The 12500-nt window shown below is 37.5% G+C and overlaps 1 protein-coding gene across 1 annotated transcript in view; it reads right to left on the bottom strand.

Moving 5' to 3' along the window:
- Positions 1-12500, bottom strand: part of plxna3 (plexin A3) — a 182977-nt gene that overhangs the window by 92943 nt on the left and 77534 nt on the right. The window contains 1 exon segment of the mRNA XM_051903241.1: positions 6017-6117. Within this exon segment, the coding sequence (XP_051759201.1) occupies positions 6017-6117 (101 nt within the window).

Genomic DNA, 12500 nt, shown 5'->3' with positions numbered 1-12500 from the left:
CTAAGTATGATCTACAGTACTAGTTCTAGAATAATAATGTATGCCAAGGGCTTTAAAAATGAACCATGACTCATGACACTCGCTCTCTGCTCTCCGTGCCACTGGAGAGGAACGCACATCAAAATCAGAGAACAACATATAACATATAACAACAGAAAAACATATACGACTCTTGGTTACCCGACAGGAGCACACACATGTACATGAGGAGCAATGCATTGTGGGATTATCTGTTCTTCTCACTTTATTTTACTTCAAACTTTCCTCCTATGAAACACAGAGATGTGAAACCATATGTCTGTCTAACCTCATCCATCTGTAGACTGACACCAGATCCAATTACATTCTTCTCAACAGAATTTCAACCTGATAAAACTGCCTGTAATTGGAAATTACAAAGTGAGAAAAATGTTATCAAAATATAAATGTATCTGTGTGCAATGGAAACAATGAGAGAAAAGTTTTAGAGTCTACAGAATTGAATCAAAGGTTCTCACATGTACATTCCTCTATTAAACAACACTGCAGGACTGTTATTGAATTTACAGGTGCTGGTGAAGCTTTATGAGTTTGATTCACTGAAAAGAATTGGCTCAGAGTCATTTATTCTGATTCCTGAACAACTGACTCACCATTTTTTAGTGAATCAAACACATGCAGATTACAACTTACTCTGTTATATTGACCTATATACAGTTTTCAGTAACTGACTGGCTGTTTGACATCACATTATGAGCACTATTATATATATTTATAAAAAATAATAATAAAAAAAAATACTAAATAAACAAAAACAGTGTATGTTTAGAAATTTCTCATACATTTATTATGATTATTTATTTTATATTATATAAATTTTTTTAAATTCCATAAAAAGAGCCAGTTCTTTGTTATTTCCTGAGGAACCAGACCACACTGGTTGTACTGTATGTGTTTGATTTACTAAAAAGAACCATCTCAAAAGATTCATTCATTTGGGAATCAGGAACAAATGACTCTGAATCAGTTCTTTTAAGTGAATCAAACCCATATAGCACAACACGTGTAGCCAAAATGATTCTGGAACAAATGACTCATATGAACCAATTCTTCTCAGTGAGTCAAACACATGCAGCATTGATATGTAGTTTCCAGTTAGTGTTTAACCAATCATGTGACAGTGTGTAGCTGAAGATACACATTGTTTTTTTTTTGTTGTTTTTTTTTAAAGCACTAATACTAAATAAACATAGTATTATTTCATACATTAATTTATTTTTTTAATTTTTATATTTATAATACTGACATATTATTATTATTATTAATATACAGATAAAGCCAATAATTGGGCTTTTTTTTTTTTTTTTATATATATACTTAGAGTTAATGCTTTATTCAAATCTCTAACCTTAAGTATTAAAAATCATGAATGATGCCTCAAATTGTGCAGATTGTTAAGGTGGTGAGTTTAAAGGGGCAGGCATATCTTCAGAAAATGTACAAAATTAGCTCACTGAATATTAACGATACATAATCTGTAAAATCTGGTTCCAAAAAGCCACAGTAATTATCTCAGAAACCCTCTGTCATAAAGCAATGGTCCTAATAATCAACAAAGCACTCTTATATTTGAGATCTCAAAGATAGCTCAATTATTTTTGATAGAAACCTTGTTTGTATGACCTGCTAATTTTCTTTGTACTGCTAATTATCTTACTAATGCAGTAGTTCACAAGCCATTTATGAGTTATGCGGCATTGTTTAATTATATTATGCTAAAAATCGATGCGTAACTCATAAAATGTCACTTTTTTGTGTGTATATTTAACCAGTGGGAGTGAAACAATCACCATGCAACCTGAGTTAATACACTGAAACACTCCAAGCTGTACTTTAATAAAACAGACTAGACAGCCCTGAGCGGTGGAGAGACTTGTGTGCCGGTGAGTCTCAAGGTCGCCTTTTCACTGTCAAAGCAAACAGTTTCCATCGACTCTGCAAAGTTGCAGCAGTCTGAGAGCCACAAAGCCACATGGCAGAAAGTGTATGACCCGACGACGTATTGTCTGACTCCTATGTATCACATCTTTTCATTCACACATCTGTCATCCGAGCACGAATACAGAGTGGCCGGGCAGGTGACGAGCTGGTTGAGGTCAAAGGTCAGGCTCTATGGCGTTCAGAAACAGAGTTTGTGCGCGATGAACGCATCGGCCATTAAATCCGTCGCTTTGCTTGATCTGCTGCTAATTGCGCTGCGCAGCGGCTGTCACAAGGTCATGTAAAGTCTGGGGATATGCTATTAATATGCAAACAAATGTCATTTTCCAACGGGTTCGGTAAAGGCTTGTGCTAATTATTCCATCAATCCCAGATTTACATCTTAATTAAAGATTTTTATCTCACTGAAGGTATGGCGATGGAGAATAGAACGGATCAGAGTTTTTTTTCTGTCTTTCGCATACAACTCGACAATGGTCTAGGAAGACAGAACAAAGCTGCTTTATCACCTCTGGATAACTTTATCTGTGTCTATATGCTGCTGTCAAAAGCATGGAAATGCTACGACTGCTGACTCTGGATCCAATTTGTGTAAAAGAACTCGCATGGTTCCTTCCGCACCGTCACTGACGGCGTTTGGGTTCCTTGCCACTGTCGACTTTGGCTTGCTTATAAGGGGTTTAAAAGACACATAAGGGATTTTCACACTTGAAATAGTTAACCCTGGGTCATTGTAAGCCCTGAGTAAACAGAATCCTGGGTTATCTTGCTTCACATTTCACACGGCTTATAATTTACCCAGGGTTAACAATTAATCCTTGGTATTCATATGCTGATATTTCACACTGTACATTCCTAAACCCTGGCTTAATGTCCTCATTTGCGGTGTCAGTGTCATTGATTGTACGACTGCAGGGCACCATAGGGTTGCAAGTTTGCAAGCCCAATTGCTACTTAAAACTAGCCCAAAACTAGCCCAATCGCATTTCAGGGGGGTCCCCTGGTAAAAATTGCATTCCAGGGGGTAAAATCCACTTTTTGATGGGGTTCCCCTGGTAAAATTTGCATTCCAAGGGCTAAATATCATGTCACTTCAACTCGCGGACATGAAAAACAACCCACAGCAACAGTGTTAAAGTAGCCCAATTCTGAGGGAAGACTGCGGACTTGGCAACTTTTAAATGCATCCTCATATTATACATTGTCGACTGTACTATCAAGTTGTTTTCTGAATTGACATTTCGGCCTATAGACCTTATGTAGCCCCGCCCCTCTTCAGCACTATACAGGTTGTGTTCTGTCTTCCAGTTTGTATTTCCACAGCATGAAGGTAAGATCTTACAGATTTATGACATCTGTTTCAAACATTACAACGCTCATGATAAGTTTCGTTAACTCTACAATAAGTTAATCAACTTCACCAGCTAATTACTCTTCGACAGTGCTGCCATAGAAATATAGAGGTCTCTTGAAAAAAGTCGCGCAATTGGCTGTTGGTTGCTAACGCAGTAACATTCTAACGCCGCATTATTTCACACCGTACACGTTTGGCACTGCAACGGGAGGTTAACCGCACAAAAGCAACGCTAACCCTTTCACAACCCCGAATAAAAGGCTGTGCTGCATAGTTAAGCTATGGTTTTTGTAGCAAAACCATGGTTACTTTGTGGTTATCATGGAATAACTACAAGAACCATGGTTTTTTTGTTTTATTCGTAGTAAAACCATGGTTAATTTTTTGTAACCCCACTTCTAAATTGCAAGTGTGAAACGTTTCTTTACCTGGGCTAAAAGTGGGGTGTAGAACGACGATAACCCAGGGTTAAGCACAGTGTGAAAAAAAGCTATAATTTACAGTAATATTATCGATTTGAGTGCACTGACACTATCAAATGAGAACAAAGCTTGATCTGAATTTAGTTGGATGATGACAATTGTAGAGCTGCTTTATAGCTGAATCGATTTTGTTTCATAATTAATGAATTTTGCAACATCAACACTGTTATTGAACTGAATCACCACTTAACTGACTTGAGCTGAATAACGGGACTATTGTCTTCTGTAGAGCTGCTTTACAGCAGAATTGGGATTTGTCTCATATTTGATGAAGTTTGCATCACTGATTCTGTTATTTTCCTGTTTATTACTCTGAAGCTGCTTTGAAACAATCTGTATTGTATAAAGTGCTAAGGAATAAAGTTGACTTGACTCTCGCTGTACAGATTTCACAGATAAAAAGACAATGTTTTTCATTTCTGTCGAAGCTTCCAACGACAATCCGTACCCTGAGGCCTCAACGCCCCCATGGCGCGATCTCGACCGCTCCGCGCACACACACTTATGTCAAAACCTTTCCCATCTCTTTCCAGCGAACACTCCATAAATTAAAGGAGCATGTTCGTCGATCACACATGCTCTTCCTCCCCCAGCTCTGACTGAATGCAGCCCACTCTCTGACGGGAGTTCAGCAAAAAGCCCTGATGACAGCGGATAGGCGGCGCAGGGTGGCGGTAAGCCAGCAATAGCCAGACACTTCCTGACGGCAGTAACCAGCCCCCATGACCAGCTGCTGCCTGGGGATCAACCGGAGGTAAAAGACAAAAATGACGGGAGGGAAAAAAAAAAAAAAAAAAAAAAAGACTAGCGAACATGTGGGAAGGCCTGTCACCTGCCAAGTCCTGCATGAGGTAGTTGAAATGGCAGCCACCAGCGATGTAGCGCTCTGATTGGCTGGCTAGGCTCCAGAATTCCCTGAGGTGTCTTAAAGAGTTCATAAGTGAATCCCGAGCGGAAGGTGATGAAGTATAGACACGTTTGTAAGGAACGCATAATGACTGTCAAAATCTTTTACTGGTGTGTTTCTACTTCAAAAATGCACAATTATAAAATTTATAGGTGTGCTGCATAATCTGATTGGATGAGCCCAGTTGAAGCTGTTAAAATATCACAATAATTGTGGTTTTTAGTCTGTCAGTTGAGGTCATTATGTTTGCATCTTAAAATACTTCAAATTAGCTTATATAAACTGTTGTTCTAACTTTTGAGGTCAGTAATATTTTTTTAAAAGAAATTAATACTTTTACTCAGCAAGGGTGCATTAAATTGATCAGTAAAGACATTTATAATCCTACAAAAGATTTATATTTCAAATAAACATTCTTTTGAACATTCTTTTCAAATAATCCTGAAAATAAAGAATCACATTTTCCACAACAATACTGAGCAGCACAAATGTTTTCAACATTGATAATAAGAAATAGGATCATGTGACACTGAAGACTGGAGTAATGATGCTGGAAATTCAGCTTTGCCATCACAGGAATAAATTACATTTTAAAATATACTAAAATAGTATTTTAAACTGTAATAATATTTCACAATATTACTGTTTGTACTGTATTTTTGATCAAAGAAATGCAGCCTTGGTGAGCAGAAGAGACTTCTTTAAACTATATAGTCTGTCCTGCACTATACACATTATACTCCAATCAAATGCTCTCTAGTATGAGAATGTCAGTCCACAGCAACCGGCCAACCAAACAGCAGCAAATCATAAGCTGTGTTCGAAATTGCCCCCTACACCCTTAAATAGGGCACTATTTGAGGGGACAGCTATTTGTAGCGGTGTCCGAAAACATTGTGGATGTTATCGAGTGCACTCATTCAATCCCATAATGCACCACTATAACGAGTGTTATACTCGTTTTTATTCACTCCTCCAATTGGACGATATTAGTGGAGTAATGTAGGGTATAGTGAATGAGGGGGCGATTTTGAACACAGCTATAGTTCACGGTGGTGACAAAACTAAAAGTCTACTGACTAAAAAAGGGAAACACTTCCTTATACCAACCCCAAATTTCCCGACAGAAAACTGCTTATCAAGCGAATCCACAATCCATCTCTAATTACATTCAGATAGTTTGAAATATCTCTTAAACATCAAGAATTTTTTTTAATCAAGACACATATCAAGCATATCTGAGTGCACAGAGTAACTGTTCAAGTCTATGTAATAGGAATGACAAAGACTTACTTGTTATGTAGGACACACCAGCCGCAGTGAGGGTCTCCTGAGCCCAGACACGTATTACAGCTGCTGTACTGAGAACAGCTCTCCACAGGCAGACGACTCACCTGTAACACACCATAAACATTAAACTGACATTACCATAACATTCATCACAGACAAAAACCACTTCAATTCATTATTTTTGGGAAACGAATACATAAAATACCTAATACCAGACAGATATCACTGAAATGGGTAGTATTATTAATCAAAAATGAATGCTATTGATATATATTTTTTTTAATAGTTCATAAGATGTCAATTTAGGACAAATTTAAATAACAAAAATATAATAATAATAATAATAATAATAATAATAATAATTATTATTATTATTATTATAATTATTATTCACATTTTAATACATAAAAATATTTAAATAAAATGTATAAAATTAAAATTAAAAATATAATAAAATTAAACATCTCTTAAATAAAATAAAAAAATATATAAATAAAAAAAATATTTAAAAAATTATATAAATATAAACAAATATATATATATATTATATACACACACATACATGCATACATACATATCAGATTGCATTACCCTAAATTCATGCCTTAACTATGATTTTACTGTGCTTGGTGCGTTAATATTTCAATTTAAAAGGCATCCAATCAGGTTTAGCGATTGGTGTCATGTGACCCATGCCCTGCCATTGGCTATAATCCCCACAGGCCCAATCTGAGCCTCCTGCATCCCTAGAACACAGTTACAGCAGTTCTCAACACATGCCTTCATTCAAACCTCTCGTCATCCATCTGAACCATACAAACAAGTTCAGCTGCTTGTAAACACTCAAACATTCAGACTTTTCCTTACAGAACAGCACAGCGGAGAGGGTGTAATGCAGCCGAACGGCAGAGCATCAGCACTGTCAACTCATGCAGAGGAAAGAAAATCAGCACAGGGGAAACTCATAAAAGAACGGCATGTCCAGGGGACAGTAATATAAGTGCTGCAGATGCGAAGATTCGCACGGGAGAAACACCCTCGACAAACAGGAGAAGCGTATTAGAAAAATGAATCAGTGCATCCCTGCTCCCCAAAAACACCATCTTATATAAATGATGATGGGAGTTGGAGAGAGTGGGAGGTCTAGGACTGAAATAACATGAATATATTAAATCTAAAAGAGCGGCTTGTGGATCAAAGTTGGTGTGGGCTGTCACAGTCCCAATGATTGGCTTACTTAAGGTGCAGAAAAAAGCCCAAACCCAAAAGCAGTTGTTTTTGAAAACCGCCTTTAGAAGCTCTAAAAATGCTCATTCCATGGAGTTGTAATCGCCTTTGATCGCTGGCAAGATTAGAGTTTAGAGTGAGAAAAACAAGAGCCGCGGAAAAAACACACCCACCCAAAAGGGACACGGCTCTGCTTTCAAGTGCAGAGTAGCTGATGGCTCTTGTGTGTGTGTGTGTGTGTGTGTGTGTGTTGCGTCAGTAAGTCAGGACGGGTGGGTGAGGTGTAGTCTGTTGGCCCATGTTAATTTATTCTGCCACATAGCTATGCATAAATGCACAGGTTTATAATCCAGTCCAGACATCGAACTTATTTAATTCCTTAGTAAATGTCCTTGACTTTACAGTTAAAAAAAAAAAAAACTTAAATAATTAAATATAATTAAACTTATATATATATATATATATATATATATATGGGTCAATGACGTGACGGGTCATTTTTTTGTCCAAAGGCCTTAATAATAATAAAAAACAAAGGTATGACATCCAAAGTATGATATGATATCCTACTAGATCTCTTTTATTGAATCCAAAAGGTTTTAATTATATTTTGCTACATATAAAGGTATTTTAAAGATTTTGAAGGATCAAGTGTCATTCGGTTTAACCGTCCAAAGGCCAATACAGCCATTTCATTTGTGATTAAAATATCTTAAAATGTAATAAATGTATATATTTTTTGTTCTGGCATGATTTTATAACATCATATATCAACATGGTGCAAAATGGTATTAAAATTATGTGTAGAAGTCATTGCTTTGTTACGAGAAAAAATGTCTGGAAAAATGAATTTCATTGATGTCATTCGGCGTAACCAATATAAAGGGACCATTTTGGATCAAGTCATGCGGTCAATATCATGTGACAGGATGTGACATCATTCAGACACCTGCAAAGGACCACATGGCTGTGAAGCAAAGTAACTAACTCTCTTTTAACTATTTGAAAAATTCATGTTTTCACTTGCTCATACGCATGTCCCGAAACATCAGGTCATTCGGTACAACCACTATAAAACATGGAAAATGCTGTAATACTTTAAAAACTTGTACTAAATATAAAATGTTCGATTGTTCTTTTGCTAGCTAGCTAGATATCAGCCTGTTAACACTGTTTGAAAATATCATCATTCGGTATAACCAAAAGTGTCATTCAGTAAAACCGAAATTTTGGTTAAACCAAATGACTTTTTTGGTGACAAATTTTATCCATCTTGTAAAAAATGACAAAAGCAGTGTTAATTGATTATAAAAACCACATAATATCATTGTTAACACCTAATAAAACTCTCCATCTCCATTAGGTTTTTTTTACACTTTAAAAAAACCTTATTCGTCAATGACCCATTTTTATATATATATATATATATATGAAATATATATAGGAAAGTGATTTTTTTTGTGCATGCTCAGTATATTCTGTCAGGAACGCTGCGGTTTGGACTGTCAGTGTTTGATGGATGAGTACAATGTTAGATAAATGAAAGGCTTCATATCTCTTTCTCTCTCTCTTTCTCTCCAATGAAATGGCTGCATTACCGGTGCAATTCGAAGAGCAGGATGGTAAATAATGACACCGCTCTGAAAACTTGGCATTCACAGACCTTTTACTGACACACATTGGAGGACTCGGAGTGGCAGCGGGCCATTTTGTGAGCAAATACGCTCTCTCACCTATCTGTGCACCTGCCGCAAATGAAATATTCAAATCCAGAGACTCCAGCGGTCAGTGTAGGCTATGAATTATTGACTCTCGGCAATTCATTCACATTTCTTATTTTGTGAAGTGCACAGGGCAATGTGCATCTACAAAGAGACTCTGATTGGTGGAGAAATGTTCCTTGTGGAATGAGGTAATCAGTGACGACCCTTCAGTAAACAGAGCTGGTTAAAAGGAAAAAAAAAACATCTCCATGTGTATAAGATGGCAACAGATCAACATTAGATGAAAAGGGGTTTCACACCCCATTAGCCATTACTACACCTGCTATCAAGTGATCTGATTACAACTCTAAATACAGGCACAAACTACATTCAAAATAAATTTAAAGATGGTCAGGGATGCTTGATTCATAGGGAATTGAGCCACATGGTTGGAGGAGTTCATAGTAAGACACACTAAGTTCATTTTTTTCTTAGTGTGAAGAACATTATAATGAATTTAAAAAACTTTTTCCACTATAAAGAACCTTTTGTGCAATGGAAAGATTCCATGGATATTGAAGGTTCTTCATTGAACCATCAAAGCCAATAAACAACCTCTACTTTTAAGAGTGAAGTAAATAGGATCCAGTAGTGGCCTTTGCTACTGAAACGGGTCTCGCAACAGAAGGGGCCTCCGCTTGCGCTCGAAAAAGAGTCCCTCCCCACACCAGGGGTAGAAATTAACGGGGGCTTGTGGCAAAAATGCTAGCAAAATTAATACAAATGCCCCTGAAATTCAAGATATAAAGGGCAAAAAATGAGTTGTATCCCTGTATGAGTTGTTGTTTTTAATATTTACAAACGGACAGAGTCAGTGGGCAGCCATTTTTTGCTGCGGCACCAGGGGAGTGATTGGGGGTTAGGTGCAGTTGTGGGTAAGAGAGCGCTGTTCATTCACTTCCCCCCACCTTCTGAGACTTGAACCCACGACCTTCGGGTTACAAGTCAGACTCTCTAACCATTAGGCCACAACTGCCCCCAAGAAGTTAATTTTAGGTGATTTTCATTTTAGACTTGAGAACATTTTTGCTCTATTTCGCCAACGAAAATAGTTCCAAACAAAGAGCCATATTGCACATCTCTGAGCAACACAGTGGATTTGTTATGAATGTGTTTTTGAATGAAATGGTTTAATGAATGACTCTACGACTCATTTATAAAGTCAAGTGACTTGCTGAATGAATTAGCAGTTTTGAACAAATTGTTTGACTGAATGATTGAATGACTCACTCGTTAAAACCATGATTTGCCGCCACCAACTCCCTACACTCTCTACATTTCATTGATGTATTTATATCTCGTGCTTGCGGCTGATAAAATCATATCTGCGGTCCACCATGCTGCAAGAAAGACTGTCCGCACTGGCCCAGATGTCAACTGAACACAATGTTATGAGATCGCTGGATAATAAGGATGACTTGTCAGAGCTTTTACAGCACTCCATCATCGGAAAGCCTGTTGGCTCCAACTGTTTCTTTTAAAATGAGCCTCTGAATTGCAAAGGCCACCTCTGATGGGATCAACTTTAATTTCATGTTGACCAAAATGCATTCGCTGCATAGAGGATCACAGACCTGTTTTCAGCTGATATCTGCTTTTCCCTCTCATAAATAGCATCATTTGACACCACAAGATGAGAAGCAATCATTTGGAGTAAGTCATGAATTCTCAATCACTTCAAGTAAAGCCCAGTTCAGCCTCTTGGCTTGTGTTTTCAGATTAATATGCTCTATCTATCCGTTTATGATCTCAGCAATGAGAAAAGCTTTTAATCAGCGTGAGGCCTGATCAATCAGTTCAGGGCCGTCTGAAGCTTTAACGTGAAGAACATCCCTTCAGTTCTTAACACAAATATCGATGTCTGGAGTTCAACTGCGGAGCTTTAACACATGAGTGAGTCTTTTGTGGGAGTGTGACGGTGAAAGAGGGAGACGCTATTAATCTAGTTCCACACTCGTGTTTACAGTGCCTCCCTGAAACTCTGGGAACCATCCAGAATGAAGCCGAATGGAGCAACAACACTCCAGCTGATGTCTTGTGCTAATGCATATGGGTGTTTCTTCAAATATAGACCTTATGCGGCAGAGAAACAAGCGCGCAGCCATCTTTAGAGTTTTGTCTTTGAACTTTTGTATATTTCTATGGCATCGCCGTTGAAGAGTAATTAGCTGGTGAAGCTGGTGAGTTAACGAAAGTTATCATGAGCATTGTAATGTTTGAAGTGGATGTCATAATAAATGTCAGTAGACCTGAGAGATTTTACAATGACCAGTTCATTCTAGTGTTGTCAAAAGTACCGGTACTTCGGTACCAAGTCCGTACTGAAATTTTGAAAATATGAATGATACCCGCATTTCTGTAGTACCGGTAGTACCGAGAATCCGGGTACATTCGGTACCCACTAATAGGGCTGTGCCAGTATTTACATGAATATGACACGAGTGAAGCACAAAGCTTTGTTTACAAAAGAAATAATAGGTTAGCAATTAAATGTGACATCGCAGCCATGGAAACATTTTGGTTCATGCCAAATGAGAGAGGTACGTGAGTCCATAAATTTAAGCTTTGTATTCTGTTTTGCGAATCGCGATCTGGTCACTCGATTAGCAGAGAATTTAACAATATTCCATTAGTTATTACACTGAACATGGAATCTCTGTTTCTTTTCCCAAATCTTCACTCACACAGGGCATTTTTGCTTGCATGTCAATTTCTATTTAACAGTTTGTGCTTGTTGTTAGACTTTATAATGCGCGTCAAGTTTTTTTGTGTAGCGCGTTTCTCACACGCTGGTGATTTTTTTTGGTCGCTTTTTTCTGGCAGCAAAAAAATCAAACATAGCCTGAATGTCTTGCCCCTGCGGAGGATAAAACTCGCTCTTCAGACCTTTTACAAGAAGTGTCAGTTGCTTGTAACATCAGGAGATAACATGAAGATATTATTAAAGAGAAATGGTCTCTTTCCTGCTCGTGTCCCACATCCCTCTCAAAGCGCAGAGCGGTAGGCTATATGACGCATCTTTGTGTGGAAATAAAAAAACGAATGTTTTTAAATAATATTTAACTTTCTTATTATTTAGGCTACCATTATTTACCGATATTTATATCATAGTTTTACAGGCTGTAGTGTGTTGTTTCACTGACGGAATAGCTAAAATAAACACGCACGTCTGTTACCCCTGTTGAAAAAAAACAGCATATGCTGGTAAGGTAGGTTTGAAGCTGGTATGCTGGTTTGAGCTGGTCCATGCTGGTCCAGGACCAGCTTAGGACCAGCACCAGCATGGACCTGCATAGGACCAGCACTTGACCAGCATAAACCAGTTTAAACCAGCATACCAGCTTCAAAACCTACCTTAACAAGCATATGCTGGTTTTTTCAACAGTACAAAATGGATGTTTGAGCATTTATTTTTTATTTTTTTTTATATTTCAAAATTTATTTAATTGAGGTAGCCTATATATACACACACAAACATACACACATGCTCCAAATCA

The sequence above is a fragment of the Ctenopharyngodon idella genome, chromosome 8 (assembly GCF_019924925.1).
Source record: "Ctenopharyngodon idella isolate HZGC_01 chromosome 8, HZGC01, whole genome shotgun sequence".
Classification (NCBI taxonomy): Eukaryota; Metazoa; Chordata; class Actinopteri; order Cypriniformes; family Xenocyprididae; genus Ctenopharyngodon; species Ctenopharyngodon idella.
This window is presented reverse-complemented; position numbering and strand designations above follow the sequence as displayed.